Source organism: Geospiza fortis, unplaced genomic scaffold (assembly GCF_000277835.1).
Source record: "Geospiza fortis unplaced genomic scaffold, GeoFor_1.0 scaffold194, whole genome shotgun sequence".
NCBI classification, from domain to species: domain Eukaryota; kingdom Metazoa; phylum Chordata; class Aves; order Passeriformes; family Thraupidae; genus Geospiza; species Geospiza fortis.
The window spans coordinates 1141036-1163693 of NW_005054322.1; the positions used below are offsets into that span (position 1 = coordinate 1141036).

The 22658-nt window shown below is 37.8% G+C and overlaps 1 protein-coding gene across 1 annotated transcript in view; it reads right to left on the reverse strand.

The window, feature by feature from the left end:
- Positions 1-4551: 4551 nt before the first annotated feature.
- SUGT1 (SGT1 homolog, MIS12 kinetochore complex assembly cochaperone) overlaps positions 4552-22658 on the reverse strand; it is a 25803-nt gene continuing 7696 nt past the window's right edge. The window contains exons 5-12 of the mRNA XM_014306924.2: positions 21325-21378; positions 19662-19678; positions 18573-18607; positions 18055-18151; positions 16937-17044; positions 7185-7275; positions 5697-5878; positions 4552-5094 (exon numbers count right to left, since the gene is read on the reverse strand). Of these exons, the coding sequence (XP_014162399.2) occupies positions 4993-5094; positions 5697-5878; positions 7185-7275; positions 16937-17044; positions 18055-18151; positions 18573-18607; positions 19662-19678; positions 21325-21378 (686 nt within the window). The 3' untranslated portion in view covers positions 4552-4992. The remainder of the gene's footprint in view (positions 5095-5696; positions 5879-7184; positions 7276-16936; positions 17045-18054; positions 18152-18572; positions 18608-19661; positions 19679-21324; positions 21379-22658) is intronic.

Sequence of the window (22658 nt, forward strand, 5' to 3'; positions counted from 1 at the left end):
CCCCAGCTGCTTTCTGTGCTGCTTTTTTCAATGTAGAAGGTGTAACAATTCTTTCACATACTCATTAAAGAACTGTCTGAGGAGGAAAAGAAGGGCATCAGCAAGTGAAACACTGGAGGCAAAGAGAGAGAAGTGTGGCTGTGTGTATGTCTGAACTAGACTGTTGCTCTCTTTTGCATCTTGAGGCAACCTGTCATCGGCTTCTCTCTGTGCCCCCCAATAAAACAGCCTCCTTCTGAAGACACAAAAACAACTTTCTTGTAGGTGATTTCCATGTCTGCACACACACTACAGAATTACTTTTTAACTAAAGCTTGTAATCATTTCCTTTCTGTAGGCAGTCATAAAGCATGTAGGAAGTAAAAACAGCATCCTGCTCATGGATATAGAACTGTAACATATGGCACGTACATCTCAAGTACATGTCTGTACACACCATGCCACAAAAGCCACAGTAAGCATAACATTTATCCATTTCCAAGAGGTAGGCAACAAAATGCCTTCTCCAACTCAAGCTTCAAGCAAGCAAATTCCTATTTACATTCATACTGGATTCAAAGAAAAGATCTCTTGCTGCAGCAAGGTTGGAAAAAACCAATCTTTCCTTCAAAATCTGATTTTGAAGGAGAAGTTCTGAGACAACACAGGGATGGCAGTAAAACCAGAAGGCCAACAGTGTGAAAAGATCTTGCGATATTCCCGGCAGTTGTGGCTGAGACTCCAGCTCTAACCATCCACAGTGATCCTTTCACTACTGTACACTATTTACTACCAGTAAAGTAGTAAGTTTCTCACTGCCATCACAAATATAAAGCCTTGGCACACTAAAGAGGTTACAACATGTCAGCATTTGGGGAAGAATGGAGCAGGGTGTTCTTGAACCTGACCCTGGGGCAGCAGAAAACAACTGAAAGCCTTCCTTTGGCCAAAGTTTAGGGAAGGAGAAGAGGAAAGAGCTTGTCATCAACAGTGTCTCCCACCACAGGTGGGTGTATGTTTGTCACAGCACTGCAGTTCCACTACCCTTAAAACTTAATTACCCATGTGATTCTACTAGGAGGATTAGAATGACAGAGCAGATTAGAGCAGAAAAAGGGGATAAATTCAGGCTAATGAAAAAGAGATGGAAAACAGAGAGCAATCTCATATGGTTAAATAGATTGAAAGCCAGGGGTGGGAAGGCAGGAGGAGTCTTTTTACTAAATCTCCAGTTTTCTTTCTCCTTACTTAAAACAAATGAGCCCTTTGTTCTTTTTCATACAGGAATCACCTTCCACTTGTATCTAGATGAGAAACCAAAAAAGCAGCTGGGAGCCATGGGGTGATGTGGCTTCTACTTCCCATGTAACACTTCACCCCTACTGCAGCACAAAAAATTTCCTAGAAAGTTTCAGTGAAGAACAGACTAATCACTTGTTCCATGCAGTGCAGGGGAAAAAAAAAAGTAGCGAAGCATAAAACTACAGTTGGCAATGAACTGACTGCTGATTGACATGTCTGGGTGGACAGAATCTCTACTCAGAAAGGGCAAAAGAGAGACTGAATCAGGAGCACCATCTTCTGCTTCTGAGAGGCTTAGTAATTTACAAATTACACATCTACAAACTGGTCTTTCACAGGTACATATATCAAAGATGAGAGAGGCAGCCTTAAGCTGCAGCAGGCATCTTCCCCAAGAGCAGGAGCAGAGAGTAATCCCATCTATGGTTATTAAATGGGAACTGTTGCATCTTGCTGTCCTCTTCCAGTATTTCCATCAGTCATCACATCACTTCAGAGCACTGAGGTGACACTGCCTTGGCCTTCCAGACAGCACTATGTACAGATGACCAAAAGGTTTGGGGAAAAAACCCCCAAGTAGCTTGAATGCAATTAAAACATCATCCACTCTGTCCTTGCAGGCAGTTCCCTTCCTCCAGCCAACTCATTAGTAGTGCTGCTACATATTCCACTCACCCTCTCCAGTCCCAAAGGAAATTCCCTTTGTCACGGGTTTGTTTTCCAGAACCTCTACTCAACATCCAAGCTACTGCTAGCATTCTCTTGATCTACAGAGCTTCTGGTACCATTTTGTGTGTGTTTTGACAAGACCAAAATACTCTGTTCATGAAGTTCATGAAGAACCTTCCCCCCCCAGCTTTCTAAGGAAATTTTGCCTACTGATTTAATCTAATCCCCTCCAAACAAAAAACCCAACACCTCTCCCCCCTACACACATTCCCCTCTACCTATAAGGCAACAAGATATGCCATTATTGATTAACCTTAAGTTGAAGGAGGAACACACACACAGATTATCTGCTGGTGCTCAGAAACATGCTGGAATTATGTCTAGACCTGCAAACTTGGTTTACAGGATTGAGATGGACAGGGAGCTCTACCACTTGATTGCTACAAGTTTTAGCCTGAAGCTAAAGCATTATATTTGCATTACATATGCCTCAAGAGTACGTAAGTAGCAATGCATTTAATTTTACTTTTTGCCTTAAGCTAAGTGAATTGAATCTCAAAGCAGTGAAACAGTACCCACTTAATACAAGAATATATTGTGTTTATCTGACATAATGCTCCCATGGTCTTTCAGCAAGCAAAGACAAAGGAACCTCTGCTATGTTCTCCTCAGTAAGTAAGAGCAACTTGACTGGCAAAAAACATCTTCAAATTATTTTTTAATTTCTATGTAAGAGATGTTTACCTAGGCTTTTCCCCACAGCAAGCCTTTTCTAAGCTCTGTTAAGTACTCTGAATGACATTTATAAAGCAAGGCTGGCCAAGAGACAAGAACCCAATTTTGTGACAAAGTGAAGCACTCAGACATTTGTCTTCCTTCTACATTAAAAAGAAAGAAATGCTTTTGCGCATAAATAAAAAGCAGCAAAGCACTTATCTGGGAGAGTGGAGTTCAAGTACCTATTCCAAATCAAATCAACTCCAATGTTAGCATCCCATATGGATGGGCAAATGCTCTACATATCGAGCAACCAGCTACTCAGATTCTCTGAAGGTCAAGAAAAGCCTCACACCAAAGCTAAAAATTCTTCTCTGAAACATGTCCCAAGTTCATGCTTTGAGAAACTTCCAAGAAACAGACACTGTTCAGTAAATGTCAAGAGGTAAAGCACACAAAACCATTCCTAAATCCCATCCACCTCGGTTCATCGCATTCAAAGAGAAAGGTAACATTTGGTTCTGAAGGTTACCAAATTTGAACTTTGGAAAACATGTATCAATTCTGAAGCCAAAAGTGAGGCAAAAGAAATCACCGCCCAGCCTGCACTGCATCATCACGATATCAGTGCATCAAGAAACTGCAAATATGTCAAGACTTGTAGTCATAGTCTACATCCAAAAAAACCCTCTCCTTTTGACATTTGTAAGATTATAAAGCCTTGGTATCTCTCTACTGCACAAGCATAGTAACAGTAGTGGGGAAAAAGCCACTGCACTTTCCCAGCATCACAGCAAAATCTAGGTCCCTATTCCTCAGCAGCAACAGAATAGATCCTTCCTTCCTCCTCTTTAATTTTCAATCATCATTTAATACCTAACAGCTGCAGACTTCACTCATGCTATTAAAAACACCTGTTCTAACAGCCTTCCTATTTTACCAAGCTCATCCAGTTGACACTGCAGGAAAATAACATGTTCAATACAAAGACAACAGGCAGAATAACAAATGGCCCGGAAAACCCCACATCATTAGGAAAGCAGGGAAAAGTAGCAAACTTAAAACAGCATCCAATGGTTAGCAAGAAATGAAGTTGCTTTCATGGTGCTGTCAATATTTGCAATTCATGGTGTTTCTATGATGACACCATTTGGCTATCTCTGAATTCACAAGAGACAGTGGCACAGACAAGGCACATTTAGCACAACCTTCTGAGTTCATCTCTCATGGAATCACAGAAAGGCTGAGGTTGGAAGGCACCCCTGGAAGTGCCCTTGTCCAAACCCCTTGCTCAAGAAGGGGCATCTCAAGCCAGGTGCCCAGGAGCATATCCAGATGGCTTTTGAGCACCTCTAGGTCCCTGTAAACTTGTATTCAGGAAGTACAAGCACAGACAGTACACAGATTCTCAATTCCTTTTCTCTACTGTTATTTACAATTTGATCATGACAATAAAGCTGCACTAATGGAAACTATTAAGGACATACAAGTTGTTCTTTAAACAGTTTCTATTATTCAGAAATTACGTAACTTAAAGCAACTGCTTGCTGGCTTTGATCCCAGGTAAATTTATTTTGAATTTAGAAGGTAGACAGAGGACCTACTTTTCTGTAAAAATTTCCAGTCACAACAAATTTGCTATCTTCCATGACTGTGACTACAATTCAACTTATTACAGAAGTGGAAGGACTCCAAAGTGGGTGGTTTGTGTCTGCATCAAGAATAGTAATCTCATCCTCATCACTGAATGCACATTTAGCTCCTATACGTGCCAGCTCTTCTTTTGAAACAGTACATTCACATTCTTACCTTATCCTTATCTATATGCTTTAAGTGACTCCCCTATCAAAAAAACAATACTAAAAATGAAATAAAGCAGCTTCCTTATAGAAAAAGTTGTATTTACAGTTTTATTTAGCAGAGTTAAGGAGCAAACAATTTTAACACTGTTGTGAAAAGTGTTTTTACCCAAAATTGCCAAGATCTAATAAGTTATTGAACAGAAATACCAGGTGTAAGGCAATAATCCTGACCAGCCATTAGAGATCACCCTATCCCAAAGAGAAGAGCTGATAAAGGTGGTAGAAAATTTGGACTGATGGACTCAATTCCCAGAAATTAAGACATATGATAAAAATAGGGTTCCACTCTTGAGTATATCTTTAAGATCTGCAGATGAAGGAATTTCTAAAGCACGCAAAATGTACAGACAATTCCTGTTTTCAAGGGAACATTCAGTGCTTGGAATCCAAGAATGCTATGTCCATACATAGTGGTCAGTACATGACTATGGCAACACATAGATGGTAAAGATCAGAAATAGGATTAGAATTTTTTCCATTCCACGTCATCAGGAGGATTTACTTCTACCTTCCTTTTACCAACATCAGACCAGTTGGTGCTCAGAACTGTGCCACCAGACTCCATCTGCAACATAAGAGAGAGCTTGTTTAGTCTGCTGAGCATTCTAGTAATAAAAAAGCCAGTTCCTACAGCAAACTGCAAAGAGTAGTGATTACACAGAAATTGTGTACCTATGAAATAAAATGTGACAGAGCCATCATTCCATAATCTCCAGCCCAGCAGGACTTTTATCACTACTGGACAAGTGAGATGCTGCTTCATTAACAAGAAGCTTTTAAAGAGTCATCACGTTCTTGCCTGTGATGGCTACAAATTAAACTAGATTCAAGCAATCAAGAGGAATTTGATCCTTTCACCCCCTGGCAAGTCTTCAAGCTCTACATGAGCCAAGCCTCTACTTCTTTTGGTAACACTGATTGAAATGAAGATATCAGTGACAAAGCACAACCTTGGACTTATAAAGAGTCACATTCATCAGAGTACAGCCCTGTAGCTTTCAGTGGGTGTAGCTGTACCAGTATCTCCAACAGACCCATGGCCAAAATTTATTCATTCACAGACATAAAATTTTGGTAACAGGCTTCTCCCAACATATGCAAAGTTTAGTAAATCATATCAGTGTGCAAAAGTCACAGGTTTCTTCAGAGAAAAGAATGAAGACTTACGAATGATTTGTTCATGGCACGTTTTACTTCATCTGTACCATCTGAATAGATTTGCTGGAAGAGTTTATTTAAAGCAGCATCTCCTTCTAATTTCTCATTTTTCTCCTCTTCTTTGATTTCAACTACCAGTTTGTCCCAGTTCCTTGTATAGTGAGACGATGATGGGTATAAGTGCTGGGTATCTGAAAACAGAAGTGTTAGTTAATGAAGCATTTTCTCACTACTTTGAGAGCATCAGAGAACACAGACACATGTACCTGATGAATCAGAGATGATAACAGGACATGAAAATGCAGATGGACTCCTCTGAACTGATACAAGCATTGCAGAAACAAACATAAAGGAAACTAAGAAATGCAGAAGTTTATTTTTAGGTCAACAGAGTTATGTAATTTTGTTATCCAATGCACACAAAAAAGCTGGCCAACAGCAACACAGATAATTGATATCAAAAAGAGATATTGGCTGACAGAAAAAAAACCAAAACAGCAGCCTAGAGCCATAGAATAAGTTGAGCTAAATTAAAAAAAAAAAAACTGAAATCAATACATCAGGAAATTCAAATTCTGTCACAGACAGAATGTTTATCTGTATTGAAAAACTCCAATGTATTAGTCTCCAAGCGAAATCCAATACTTAGGGAAACAATAATTATTTAAGCAACAGGTCACATAACATAACAACTGCTGTCTAGGTCTGGCCAGAACAGAGTTAATTTTTTGCCGTAGTGGTGAGGGGTGGGGCCTGAAGCTCAGCAGGCATGGCCAGGATGATACTCTACAACAGGGCAGATCATTGCTGGGGTGGGATGGTCTGGGCATGCCAGAAGAAGGGTAGGGCTTCCAGTCAAGAAAAAGGTGTGGGGAGGGGGAAGCCATCCATCTCCTAGTGCTTGTCACCCGGGGTCCACTGGTGCATTTTGCATGTAAATCACTCTCTCTTTTGTAGCCTTCTGTTATTCAGGTTGTTGCTGTTACTGTTTGTTTTCTAATTTAATTGCTGTTTCAAGTAAACTGTTTTTATCTCAACACTTCACCTATTGTGCCTCCAATTCTCAACTCCATCCCACTGCAGTGGGAAAGGGGAGGGGAAAGGAGAGTGAGACCTCGATGGTGTCTTTTGGAAGGGTCCCAGTGGGGCACTGAATTGGGAGGTACCATTCCTAAACCACAACACACACACTTAACAATGTACAGAACTGCAAAACAGAGACCCAAGCAGATAAGCAGAATCAATGACAAGCATATATATACCCTTAACAATTCATCAGATTAACAGGGGTTATGACTAAATTTAATACCTATGTTTCACTAATGGCTTGCAGACTTTCTGTTAATTCTTGACAGTGAAACCAAGATGATTAGGCTTTTCATTGCAAATATGAAGCTGTGATTTTATAAACAATATTTAACACAGAACTATTATTAATAACTGTAACTCACTCAATACAAATAAACCATTTAATACTAAATAGTTCAGAGAACAAACCTGGTGTAAATTGTTTTAACTTAGGAGAATCTCCCTGGCCCTCCAGCTTCTCCCATCTTACAGCCTCTGGCTTCTTCATTTTTATCTCAACCTACAAAACATGAGACAAAGAACAAATTAATCCAGATGCAAAGAATTCTGCCATGCAGCTCCAAAATAGCTGGATTCTGTAGCTGTAAGAAAATACAAACATTTGGTTTTAGAAACACAGCCTCTAATATGAAACCTGTATCATAGCCAAATTTACCTACCTTACAAGACAAAGTTACTCGAGTTCAAGCCACACATCAAACAAGTTCCCATGTGCCTGTGCAGATTTGTATCAGACTTCTACCTTTCTGTTCAGGACTACTTAACTTTCTTTTGTTTACTATTCACTTGATTCCTTTTGTAAATTATGGCATCCCAAAGGTAATGATCAGTCCCAAAATCTCTACACTGCCAGGCTCCAAGGTACTGCCTTTCAAGCATCCCTTTCTTGGCAGTCAGCTCTAATAAGCAGCAGTTTTGAAAGACTACAAAATCCAACTTTATCTAAGTTTACATTTCATTTACCAAAAAATTCCATGTTTGATGTGTACTACACAAACCAGAGAAACACCCTGGGACTATGCAGATCTTCCCACTGGAGAAATTCAGAAGCTGTATTCATTTGGTTCAATGAACAAACACTGCTATGGAGAAAATTGTCAAGTATTCATTGACAAAACTGGCAATTAAAAATGGATGTGGTTGCAATTACCATAGGAGAAACAAAATTAAGTGAAGTATGTCATGCCCTATTCACAACTTCACATAATCCCTTTAGACAACAACATTGAAATGTTTTTTTTCATAATTAACCTTCTCCTTTGGTTACAGGGTTACAAAGTTTCAAAACAAGGACTGTCTAATGTCACTCCTATTCACTTAAGAAGATGTCACAAAGCTCATATGATGCTATTAATTAACTGAAATCAGTGCTTGCTAAACTTCAGTGCTTCCTTATTTGCAAACAGCTCAGCAGATGCAAGTTCTTAGTTCCACCTAAAGCCACTACAACCTGGGGATCCCTGCAGACCCAAGAACAAAGGCACCACTGTAAAAGCTAACCTTAGATTCAAACAGCAAGCTCACTGCACAGCATTATGTTGATCTGAAATTTGAACTTGATTTAATACCTTGTTAAATCAATCACTGGTAAGCAACAGACTGAGGTATCTTACCAAAATATAAAAAGTTAGCTCACTGAAGTTCTAATGCTTCCACGTTTGCTATCACAATGAATTTTAAGAAACAGAATATTCAGTTATGAAATGTTTCTTTTTTTTTTTTCTCCCTCAGGAAGCCACAAATTCCCAAGATAAGTTTAAATACTTATTTTCCACCACTAACATGTACTGCAAACAACAAAAAGTCTAAGATAAGAGGCATGAAATGTCCTTCAAGGCAGGTGAGAGCTTCAGTAAACTTCTAAGTCCAACACCCACGTGTATTTGATTTCCCAGTCCCTGCATCTGTTGGATTTTTCAATACTTTCAGCCACTTGACAAGTCACAAATTAGGCACCAGAGTATCCATTTTGAAAGTAACATCACAGAACCAAAAATAACCAAATAAAATCAAAATGCTGTTAGTCTGGATGACCAACCTACCCTCCCTAAAAAAGGTCTGTATTTCAGAGTTTAACATCACCATCTGTACGGATGCAGCGATTTCCGTTAAACTATGCAGAAGAATTACTCTTCAGTAAACCAAAAGAAGTCAGTAAAGCTACCTCCACTGGATTCTTTTAAAAACATTTGAAGAAACATTTTGAAAAACATTTTGAAAATTGCAACCTTGAAGTTCATTCTCAGCACCTACACTCATAGATCTAATGCTCTGTTATTAGCTTAAGGAAGCAAAACATTTGAATATGTACATATAAGACAATCAAGTAGTTCCACAAGTGGCAGAACTAGCAGGTTTTCTTTCCCCAGTGGATTTGGATCTCCTGAGCCAAACATTTAATTAGCTACTTACAAAGGAACTAATTAGTTACAAGTGAACATGAGTATTAATTTAAAACCACTCTCCTCTATTTCTTATATAAACTCTTCTCAACTGAGGAGACTCTATTATCGATTGAGCTGTGCATTTCAGTTGAGGCTCCAAAGTTAAGATTTTATACTCTACTTATTAGTGCATCTACCAACATGTTTTAGGGGAGGGGGGGAGGAAAGCCTATGCTTGATACTCAAAGTGCTCTCCCCTTTATCTCTTCAATTTCTCTGTTTATTTTTTCTTTCACTAATTCTTCTTGCCCTTACACTTCAGGTTTTCCACCAATATCTTCCAGTATTTCAAATACAGCTTATTTCATCCACACCAAAAATGACCTCTAATGCAATATAATGCTTGATGTGAGCTACTAAACATGGACTGTTTTCTTCTCAGAATACAATCCTCCTCAACAAGTCCTTATAAAAACCATTGGCTATTCATCACAGTACTCTGCCCATGCATAAAAAGAAGAAAATAAGCAATAACTTTAGTTTTGCTGCTCCAGCAATCCCCCTTCTTTTCTGATCTGCTAGCCCTTATATTTTCCTCTCTAAAACAGTACTGCACAATAAACAGTCCTAAGGAGAAGCCAATGACACAAACTAATTCCCAATGTAAGATGCAGATTTCTTAACTCTAAACCATTTCAACCCTGCCAAGCTGGAAGTGCACACAGCTGAAGAACTGAGACAGAATGTATTTCTGACATGATTAAACTTCTACTCTGTCTACTACATCCACTTCAATTGAAGTTACTCATTAGGCGAAGTGGCAGGCAGGAGCAAAGCTAGGGAATCATTAACTTCATACCATTATACAACCACATTTTCCAAAAATATAAAGCTATAAAGTTCTGCTTGTGAAGGAGCGTGTTTCTTCAACTTGAGAGCTCTATTTGATCTAAGAAGGAATAACTCAGTGAGTCCCAATTACGTGCACAAATGGCAATGAATGCATTTTAATGAAGGTTTTAATACAGATACTGATAGCTATCACACAGAAAAGAAACACATCAGCACAGACATTTATGTCATATCTAGCAGAAAAGTACTGTTAGCTTTTTCCTCTCCTTTGAAAAAAAATTCACTTGGGCAAGAGAAATACATCAACGCTTTGCCAACTACTTTGATTCAACATTTATATTTCATAAAACGTATGCCTGTGTGCCTCATGCCAACTTTAGTATATAAGACAGGAAAATTTAACTGCAAATTAAATGCTCTGCATGCCACCTAAGGACAAGCCTAATTCCTCAGCTTCTCCTTGTAGCTCAAGCTGTGCAGACACCTGAGTACCTTGGCAGTCCTCTGCTAAGACTTGCTTCACTACATCAGTGCCTTTCTTGCACTGGTGAACCTACAATGGAACATGGTACTCCAGATCTACAAAAAATCCCAATGCAGATATAACACACTTTCTCTTCAAAGTCCCTTGTGTTTTGGGTTCAAAGAGAGTAAAGCAAAAAGGAAAAGACACATGGAATTCATGCACTACTTGTTTGAAATACCATCTTGAGAGAAACCTACCCCTCCGAGAACAGGGTCAAATGAGCGATTTATTGTCTAGAAGAAACCACCCACAGTGAAAGGACACAGGTAAATTTCTACTCAGAGTTTTCTGGTCATAAAAGTAATCAAATTTTTAAAGCCTACCAGAGATTTGGACATGTTTGTTTGGGGCTTAATCCAAGTGATAGCTATCAGAAAAGGCACCACAGCTCCTCTCAAAACGTATCCTAAACCATTTCATTGATAGCATAAAAATAAAACAACAACACCTTATTTTAGGATGACTGGCATAAAAGAGTGTTTAATCCAGTTTTAAGAAATAATTCCTCCTCTTTGGAAAAGATCAACGCTAGTTAGGCAACATTTATTTTCTAGGTAGATACTTATTGTTAAAAAGTTGAAACCTCCGATGCTTGATTTCACTTGAACTTTCCTTCTGGGACAGGCAGTGGCAGTCTAACTGAGACACATGAAAAGGGGAAGAATTTTTATCTTCCACCCTAAAAGGAGATTCTGGTGTGCACTGACAAACTACAAGGGTTTTTGGTTTTTTTCCTAATTTCTACTGTGTTTTATATTTTACAGTCCATAGTAAGGGCAAGTTCATTTACCATTGGAAAATTTCTGTCAAGCTCTGGTCAAAACTGGCAAAGCTTAAACAACAGTCCAGCCAATAATTTTAAGACATACCAAAAGTATCCTTTCCAATTCTGGTGTTCTGCTGTATCAAACACCTGAAAACAGGAATTCAGTGTTTCTAATCAGCTACTTTGTTATTTACTGAACTACTGACTACCTTGTCTGAGTCATAAATTTTAAGGATTTAGAGCTGTCCTTCTGTGATCATCTCATGAATTTCATAGGATAAAATAGAACAGCCTTCTAAAAATATAAGAACTATTCAAATGTGCCTCTAAGAGCACATATGCCTACAGTTCTGATGTCCTAATTATTCAAAGACCTTTTATATCTTGCTTGTACTCTAAATTCCAAGATTTTTGGTCCATAACTTTAAACAAAATATGTTAAGATGAAAATAATCCTACAGTGTTATCACATACAATGATAATTAAGAAATTTATTCTATATGGAGTATACTGCAACAGAAGGGATTTATTTATTTCTTTGCCAGCTATGTACTATGGGGAACTGGGGGAAAAAGGTTCAAGTTTCCTCTGACTGATATTACATAGCCAACACAAAGTTTTTGAATTTTAGAAGAGAAGCTAGCAACAGAGATCATTTTGGTATTCTAAAGCTATTTATCACTTTATTCTCCACGTAAACCATCATTATTCCAATAGTTCTCAAGACATAAACCCCCTTATGCATCGTTTTCTTTTATGCATTTATATAAAGCATGGGCACTGACTTATACGCACGTATAAATAATAGTTCTCAGAGTATTACCAGGTTTAAATCTGTCTCAAATCCATCTTCATTCATATAGAAGGAAAAGAATAAAATCAAACTTATTGTTCAGTATGTAAACATCACACCAATCACAGAAGAAGAAACTGCTCCAACTAGCCCTGCCTAAAAGATGCAAGAAATTTCAGAAAATTATCCATTCACCTTAAATATTAGTTTATAATTTATAGAAAATACTCAAGAATATACATGGGAGATATAAATCTGCATGAAACTCTTACAGTGAAAACAAGTACTCGAGAGCAGCCAAGTCTGCATTCAAGTCCCTACAAGCAATTTAATGCAAGTACCCTAAACAGGAAAGTATCTTTTAAGGACTGGACTGCAGTGGTAAGATCCAACTTCAGTTAAAATAGATATGTTCCTCTGTTTATCTTTTTGTGTACATTTGCCTCTGAATAGAGTCTCTGATGACAGTCCAAGAGCGTGTGAAACAGTTCCACTCTTTGCCTTTTCCCTCACATTCAGCAACAGGCATCAGTTCCAGTTAGCTTCACAGGGTATTCCAGTGTTTGCAAATCAAAATATTGGTTCAAGGAAAAAAACAACATTCCACGGATGCACACAACCATATTCTTGGCATGAAGCTGCTGAGTGTGTGCCTCTCCCTCACACATCTCTGTTAAGCAACAAATGTCAACTGTAAAAGAGGCTGAAGCTTCTTAACACCTCCCCGGTCTGCAGTACAACTTTGATCTCTAATTAAAGGACAGTTCTGGGGTAAAAAAACCATATTTTACCACTTCTTCAAATGGCTCTACACTGCTGCAAGTCACTGCTTGCAAAAAGCCCAAAGCACTACAAACTGAAAACTCCCAGTAATTGTCCTCAGTCTATCTGTAATCAAGAAGAAAACCAGAATGCACTACCTCAAGTTTCCTTCAAGGTCATAAGCACTAGCACTAAAAGCACATAGTCATCTTCACTCTCCTCTTCTAAGTCTGAGGAGAAGAAAATCCCAAGCACCACCTAGAACTCATCAGAAGACCTACAGAAACTGCTCATGTCACGCAAATTTCCAGGGGAACACTGCAAAATATTCCCCTGGAATCCAAAATACACTGACTACATAGACTGAGCCTAAGAGGGAAAAGAAAGTGAGGTTAATTGTGCATGTTTAATAACAGTAGAAATCCTTACAGAATTTGTACATTTCTACTCTCCTGACATATTTTCTGGACAGATACCTATTTACTAGTTTTTTCTTAAACATATTTAGTCCCTCATTTAAAATTTTTATGCCTTTTTCCTTCTGTGAAGGGAGCATGATGACAGTATGCACCCTGAGTCACAGAATAACTGCACCCTGGCAGCATGCAAAGAGCAAACCTGGTCCAGCCTTTACATTTTGGCTCCCTCTTCTGGAAAGAAGTAAAAAGCCAAAAAGCACCAGTAAAGGGGCCCTCCTCCTGTGAAACGCTGAATGCAACAGTTTTCAGCTTCCATTTTTAAGACACCAATCTCAAATTTCTACACTTCTTTTAGGAGCAGCTGTTACTTTTTGCTTGATCAGATTGCTAGAGTCAGACACTTCTGACAGATGAGGAGTACAATCAATAACATCAATTGATTTAGTTATGATCCATCAACTGTGCTGCTAATGTACAAAATGCTATGCAGATATAGCAGTATCTGCAAGAGATGGGTTCAATTCAGTGGTATTCAGCATTTTCTAAAACTAACATTAACCTGAGGCCATAGGCCATCAGAATTAAATGCTGAACAACAAGAGGCAACTCTGAGTAACTTGCCACTAAATGTGCACAGGAACCATAAGCAACTCAAAGTTCAATTTCCCAGCACTGTTTCCTATTGAACAGCAAGTAAAATTTCTAATTGGGTAAAAAAACAAAACAGGCTTCAAGTATGGTAATAATAGATATAGTCACTATTAAAGGCAGCCTATATCATCTGTAAAACTGTTGACAATTAGAGAATATAAAATATTAGAGGATGCATCAAGACACATTTACAATTTTTATCTCAAAACTGGACTTCATCCACACATTATGCTGCTCTTCAGTTGGCATCAAATATTGTACATCTTCTAGTTCACAGCTTGAAGTCAAAGTCTGCAGATGACAGACACTAATTTATTTTTACTCACACAGAAACTATTGAAACAGTTCAAAAAATCTATCTATGCTACTGTAACACTTGCTAGTCCTGGTTTTTTCCAAACAGACTTTGTATCTCAAAGCTTGACACAGCATGGATACAAAGGTATACTTTTTAATTTCCTTGCTGGGAAAGAAACAATCATTATGTTGGCAATTGTATTTTTCACTACTGCCAACACTTGCTGAAAGAACCAGTTCAGGAGTCTAGGAGTTCTGCCTGCTCCTTGCAGACTTTAGAATTTGTAGTTCTGCAAATACACTTAAGGCTGTTTTCTCCTCCTGAATTTGCATCCTTACCTTCATGTCTTTGCATTTGTCAAGTGATGCTGAATTTCAAGCAGTATTGAGAAAACCCTCCACAGCTCCTCTTAGCTCCAAAACATGCAGGATCGTTCTACTCTCTGCCAGTTCTGCTGCATTCTGCTGCCTTCTACTCTCTGCCAGTTCTGCTGTTTCATTCTCTATCCCTTAATTTTTTTAGTTGTACAAAGTTCATGGACCCAAACTAGTCACTACACAGCCTGCTCATATGTTCCACCATTTCCTCATATATTTGCTCACATAAGTGAAAGAAAGGCCAGAGTCTTTGTTGCCCAGTGACGACTATATGATACTAATGGCAACGTGGCTCACACATTCAAAGCAGCGGCACAAAATAAAGCAGTATGAACAAATCAAGTTATTCTCACCTGAAATTAATAATCTGCAGGAATACATCTGTTTCTATCCCACAAAAACTCAACTTCTTTAGGATTGGATAGTAACAAGTTCATGTAATTGGGAAGATAATGAGATTACGTCTTTCTTTCCAAGTTCTTACAAAAGGAATTCATGTAAATAGTACAAAATAATATGTGAATAGTTTGAGAAGTTTTAATCAGTAATCACTAATTTACTCAAAGTACTACCCAACTATTTGCCATGCTGCTCATAAAAGCCAAGTATATATACACAAAGCTAAGAAAAGAAAACTGAATTTCTGGTAATCAAACACTAAGGTTGCATCATTCCCTTAAAGTACTTAATATTTTTCTAAGAAAAATATTCTAAATCTGTAAAGAAGTCTTTGCACACTTAACATCGAGCTGCTTTTAATTTATTTTTTTCTTCCAGACTCCATCTGGTGGTCAGAACAAGAACCAGCTGGGGCATGGCTTAAACAATTTCTTCACTGTGCCCTCACAGGCAGCTTTATACTACTCCTTTCTACAAAAGTAAGGACATGCTGAAGCCCTTACTTCCGCAGTTAGAACACCTTCTGTGTAACCTTTTACCCATTTTATCTCAAAAATAGTCTCTCACAAGTATTCAGGAATAATAACATTTGAAAATAAATGCAAAATATTTACAGCTCAGACACTGCTTGAACATAACTCACCCTTCCACCCCAGTTTTGGAACCTCAAAGTAAACCAGGCAGCAAACTACTAGAGATTATTTCAGAGATAAGCCCAGGGTAGAGATGGCAGTGTGGAAAAGACAAAGTCAACTGAATTTCACAGCACTCAGTTCACTTAGATGCTTCCAAAGAAAGTAATGGTAAACTTCAAAACAAAAGTGTAAAACAAACTATGTAAGAACATAAACAAAACAAGACCTCACACCTACTCTTCCTGACAAGGTTCATTCTCATTGCACTCAAATTTATACAAATACTAATGGACTACCAGAATTTCTACATACTTTGAGCCATGTAAGCTTCTGCACTGTAGGGGGGATAAGTAAAGTGCTCAATCACATAACCTGTGCAGATTTCTTTGTACAAGGAGTGGAAAAACAAGACAAACTTTCTGTGGCCATCCTCTCATGCCATCCTGAAGTCCCTCTTCCATTAAATGATGCAAGAACTATTATAGGTACCTTTCTGAGAATAGAACAGGTAAAATGGAACATGAGTATACAAGAGAATTTCCATAAGCTCTGCAGAACCACTGCTGAAATACAAGAGAAGAACCAACATCATATTCCAGCATTGGAGATTCAGGCTTCACTCTGTGGGCAAAGCGTATGTCTGTCTATCCATTATGCCACAAGAAATGCTATACCAGACCACTGTTCCTTATTTTTCTATACTTGTAATATGAAAGAAGCGAGATGCTGAGACAGAAGCATTCTCTCACACCATGCCATTTTCAGGTGTCTCCAGGCATGTACTATTTCCAGGAACAGAAGGAATACACTCTCTTGAAAAGCCATGGACAGTTAACCACATGGGTTAACCTTCACCAGCAAGAAGCTATGAAAGGGTAGAGAACAATTTCTTCAGTGAAATCTTCCAAGTCTGACTTTTATTTCTTGGGCACATAAAAATAACAATGCTTCCCCAGGAAAGACTAGTTCCTGAAAGTTTTGTAAAAGGGTGTTCATGCTTTCCTATTACCTGAATTTTAATAGTGAAGATTATAGTCTCCTTTCTCTAGCAAGAAGTGAAAGAATTGTCAACATAAGTCTTTCATTTGCACTTCAATAAGCACCATCACATTACTATTTCTGATATTTGCACAAGTTTAGAAAGTCTCCCACCAGCTGAAAGACACCTTGAAGAAAAAAAAGCATTTCTATATGAAAAGCAAGATACTATGACTGTTGCAGATAGACAAGACAATAGAAGAGAAACATTTTCAGGATTGCAACAGTCAAAGAAACGATTTACACTTGAAGAAGCTCACCTTTGTTGAAAGCACTTTAAACGTACTTTGCTCTGGCACTATAGAATGAAGAAGATCAAGCTTCAAGTTGAAGTCTTCACCTGATGGAAGCCTCACTGATGCATTCATCTATTAAAAGTTGAAAACACGTCTCTGGTCATCTTTGACGGCAGCTCCATTTTCAAGTAAAGGACAGTAATTTCACACAGAGATTGATTAAATTAATATAATTTCAGACCATGCCATTACACTACTGCATTATTGGACGAGATGTTTCTAAGATACATTAGAAAATGAACAGAAGATTTCAGCCCTTGCTACATGTACTCAAAAACCCTACTATCTTGTCAGCTGGATCTTAAGTCTTTAGGGAAGGAAGTATACAACAAATGGTGTATCAACATATTAATAATGGAACATGAAAACAACCTGCAGCTTTTCTTCTAATACAAGCAAACTACAGAACAAGTGCTCAGACTATTTTAACAACCTAAACCAGATAATAATAATAATTAAGTACTTCTGGCATTTAATGAAATATTAAGTTAGTTGAGAATAAGAACCCAATTCTTTGATATTGTCAATTAAATTAAACATGAAATCCATTGGTACAACATATGGTACTTCATTAAAGGGATTACTGTACTTCCTTAAAAAATATATTTTGCTGCCACGATTTTAGTGGTGCCAAATGGAAGAAAGACTGGATATTGGTGGGTGGGTTTATTTCTCTAACTGTCCTAGAGCAAAACATTACTAATTCATACCTATTTTAACAATACCTTGTTTCTGCCCAGTCCTGCTCCAGATGCATGTATAGTCTAACATTTAAATCCAGATCAGCTCTTCCCCCATCCCTCCACACAGGCAGCTGAAACGCAGATGTTCCCGTGCAGCACACACACCTCATACTGCTTGTGTTTAAGTCCTATGGACACTGCTGTGACTGATCCCAAATCGCCCGACTGGGCACACACTCATGTGCAGCACAAATGTACAGAAGAGAAGCTCAGGCAGGACAGAGCTCCCTTCCCATGGCTCCCTCCCCATTCTTTTCTATGCTACTGCAGCATGTAATGTTCACTGGTTTGAGTACTGCATCTCAGGGAATCTAGGGATGAGTATCAATAACAAATCACCTTTCTCTCCAAAAACTGCACACTGACATCATCCTTCTGTGCATTCTTGATCATTATGGTCACAATTACTTGAGATTCTGTTTGGTACCAGTCGTATCTTGAAAAAAGAAAAAAAGAAGGAACAATTTTTTTTTAAATCACACAGCATATAAAATTAGATCACTTTCCTAAGTCATCCACTTCTTAGTTCAGAATCTTTAATATAGCTCAAAAACATTACCTATACCAGGCACAATGGAACAGGCTTTGAATTAAGCTCAGCATGAGAGTAAGAAAACAGAAGCCAGAATGCTGATGCTATTCCCCTCTCTCCTGATTAGGTTTAACCTCCTGAAAGTACCATTTAGTCTGAACAAAACTGATGGCACTGAGTAACACTTCACTTGGACTGACACATTTCTGAAGTTACCCCAAAAAAAAAAACTCCTAGAGTCATTATCCCGCTTCTCCAATCCCCAAGCCAAAGTGCAATTATGCCAATTACTTTAAATTTCACAATAAAGCTGAAGTCAACTTACTTGATCTTTGGTGGCAGAGGCTGCTGCTGCATATTCTAGTTGAAACACATTGAATTGGAAAGAAAGTTACATCAATGTAAGTGAAAATATACCATGAAGTACTTTTCAAGGCACAAATCATTTTCACTGATTGCTCCCCTTTTCTTGATTCCAACTGCTTCCCTTCCCTGATTTATGTGTGAACATTAACTTACAGGTGAAGTTCCCCACTATTCATCATTTATGGCACATTACAAATTAAAAAGTTCCAATTTACATTAAATGTGTTAGTCTCTAACTTGAATATATTTTATAAACAGCAATTAAGTTCAACTTAAAGTAATTTCTTTCTGGATAAGATGTATACCTGGAAAACATCCAGTGACTACACTGCCAATCTACAAATCATGAAGGAAACCTGAAATAGGTCCGAGAACTCAAGGTTGAACTTTTAAACAAAATCCTTCTAAATCTAAGATTTGTCTTCACATACGACCACCATGCTTCCTGTACATTTTTCTCCTCTACCCTATTCTCAAAATGTAAAAACTTTAGGTTAACTATTAAAGAGGTAGCAGAATATCCAATGCAAAGCCCCTCCTTTTTTTGTTTTGTCCCAGGAAGAAAAAAACCAGAAGGAGAGGTCAATTTCAACATTTCTTATGAAGACTTTCAATAAAGAAAAGACATCTGAAAGTTGAGCAGGTTGTTACAGAAAAAATGTCTACACAATCCACTTGCAAGCTTATGGATAAAAAAAAAAGTTACTTCCTAACAGTTCCAATCAAGTTAGTAGTGACAACACAATTAACCACAACTGGTTAATTTGTAAATTAGGCTGCAGACTGCGAGCCAGAAGGTTAAATTTTACCTCAACGGATGCACAGTGATTGCCAGATTTGTTAACCATTCCTCAGAGTTTCCAGGGCTCAAATTTCGCAGCCTTGGTCTCAAAAGCACTTATGTTCAGAAGAAAAGTTAAATACTTCAGAATTGCACACAATATGAAAGATTCTTTTTAAAGCTTGGAAGTGAAGCCACTGAAGCAGAAAATATACTCTAGCATAACAGAGAAGTCAAAATAGTAAACATATTAAGGAAATATCTTACCGAATCAGTCTGTGATGCTGGAAAAAAAAGAAATTGCATGTTCAGAAAAAGACATATTGAACTTACAAGGCACAATCTTACTCTAGCTGCTTCAGTTACTCCAGACATCCTGCATTCACTCCAGTCTCAACAGCAGAGCAGGTAGAAACACATCAGTTCTACCTCCAGCATTTTGCTTTCATGACACTCTACTTTTTAATCAGACTTCAACCAGCAATTTGTGCAAACCAACAACTCTAATATAAACCATGTTCTGATTAACTGAATCAAGAAATTTTCCATTACATTCCCTTGCCTACCTGAAATGGATACAGGCATTTTTTAATTAAAACAACATCACAGGAAACAAGAGGTTAAAAAATCACTGTCTGGGAGTCTGCACTAGGTTTATCATCCATCCATCCCCAGGAATAGCACAAAGCTCTCATCACATTTTTATCTCATGCTAGGGAAACCCCACTGGGGAATGAGACAGAAATTTCCCACTGTGGAATGAGATGGAAATTCACTCACATGACCCTAAATATACTGTAGCACTTGTATCTAAACTATAGCTTAGTATCCTCCCATCTTATAACAACTTTTTTCTAAAATATTTCAGATTAAATATGTTTGAAAAGAAACAAACTTTCCCTTTGCTTCTTCATAATGAACAATGACAAAAAGAGAAAAAAATATAAAGCTGCAATGAAGAAATCAGAGTTATTACTTTGTTATTGCCTTAATTGGTTTGTTTGCTTTGTTTTGCTGGTGTATCAGAGAAATAAGAAAATAGTTCAAGGAAGACAAGACAGTGAATATCCAGGACAAAACAAAACACTGCAAAATATAAATACAGTGTTAAAGATAAAAGTGTATTGTAACCTCTTTCAGAAAAAATTGTCGCCCAAAGTAACGCTTTGCAAAAAAGACCATGTAGGCCAATCACTTACCTAATTCCTCCAAATAAAATTAAACCTAGCAAAAAATGTCTCACAAAGCAGAATCTGCTCATCCCTATACAACACAAAGGGGTTTTCCTCTAAATGGTTTTTAGTCAGCCATTGACACAAACTTGTTCTATTGTCCCATTCTCCAGTGTGCAGCACAGAGAGGAGAGAAAGTCACAAAGGCAGAGGAAAAAATGACACAAAGTTATTCTGCTCTGCTCTCTCATCAGAATCCCCAGGCAGCTTAAACTTTGTGGATGAGTTAATTGTCAGGGCTGTCTGTCTGTAGGAAGGTAGGAAAGGAAACTATGCTTACATTCAGTGGCTGCCATGGGTAAGCCCCAGAACAGCCATTAGCATCTATGGTACTTTCCACATGGAATCAAGGAGCAAAATCTCCAAATTTCTATCTCTTTCCAACTTTATCTTCTGCAAGACTTGAAAATTTATTTTGATGTAGGCTTTAGATCGCAAGGTGACACATACTTCTACAGTTAAAATTAGTTCACAGTTGTGTATGAAAATAAGTTAAAATTAATTATGACTGTCTGATCTTTAAATATGTACTCTACTGCCACAGCTAATTATTACACTAAAAACCCAATATAAATCTTCCCACAAATCTGAATGAAGCATACAAGTGCTAAGGGTGTCTACTCCAAGAGAAACAAGAGATAAGCTTTCAAGCACAGGGCATATCTAATCCCTCACTAAGTAAATGTGGTTTTTCTTACCATTCAGTGTTTCTTCACATCTTTTAATCCAAATAGTAAAGGTATCATCTACATCTAGAAGAGATCAAACACAGTAATATTAAAACTCTTTCAAGCATTACATGTATTGCATGAAGAAAAAGTCCTCTCAGTTGCCAACTGGAACAAATCCATCCCAAGCTTGTATCAATTTACTAAAAAAGGTGTTATTTCCTATAACCTTCTTGTAAGCTCTGTCATTTCACTTAGGCTTTAAGTTTTTTTGTATAACTACACGGTGTGTTATATTTCATTAAATTCTAATTAATCTGTAGGAGACTAGATTTTGTCTAACAGCCATTGCTGTTCAGTCTGTTCAACTCCTATGTAGTTGTTTAGAAAGCAAGACATACAGTTTTACACATTTTTCCATTTTTCTTTAAATTACTTTTTCAAACAGTCACATGTTTCCTCTCCAGAGAAATGCCAAGAGAGATGGTCTGTTGTGTAGACAATACAAAGTTGTACAATTTCTGACAAACATCAAGTATTCTCTCCTGGAAGCAAGCCTCCCAGACAGAAATTAATTCACTGGAAAACAGCTAAAAAGATGATAGTGTAACAACTAAGCAATCACCTTATTTCAACAATATTCCCAAAAACTTTTTCACCGTGAAGAAAGTAAAAAAGTAGCAAGAATGCTGACCAACTACTAAGAATAGCTGAACTTCTTCTAGTTTTACAAGTGAATCCACATTGTTAACTATGAGGCAAAGGACATGAAGAAGCTCAACAAAATTCCCAGCAGACACGCACGTAACACCAAGTCTGACTCCACTGCAGCTACACAAGGTACCCCAACCCTCCAAATATAAAATGTACATCAATTTTGAGGTGCACCTTAGGTCATAAAATCACTACCCCACTCCTCAAGCCATTTCACCTCCACTTTTCTTATGCCATCTGACTAGACATCTCAAGAGTTACCTAAATTTTTTACCAAAAAAATGGGCAAACCCTGAAACAGGCTGTCCAAAGAGACTGTGGAATCTTCAGTCTTGGAGATACTTGCAGAACAACAGTAAAAAGCCCCAAGAAAACACAAGCAAGTTCAAAATTAATATTACTTTTGGTCAGAGCACAGAATTATATGAATTCCAGAGCTCCCCTGAAACCTAAATTAATCAATATTTTCAAAACAGCACCACAACCTAAAAAGACTTCCAAACTTTGCAGTCTAAGCAAAGTCTCCACTGATCCAACCTCTCTCATAAGCAGGTAAGGAATTCTCTTTTTAACCATGGCCTATGACTAGATTGCTACGCAATACAAACCTAAAAAGGAAAGTCAGAGTTAACTTTTCTATTTTTATAGAA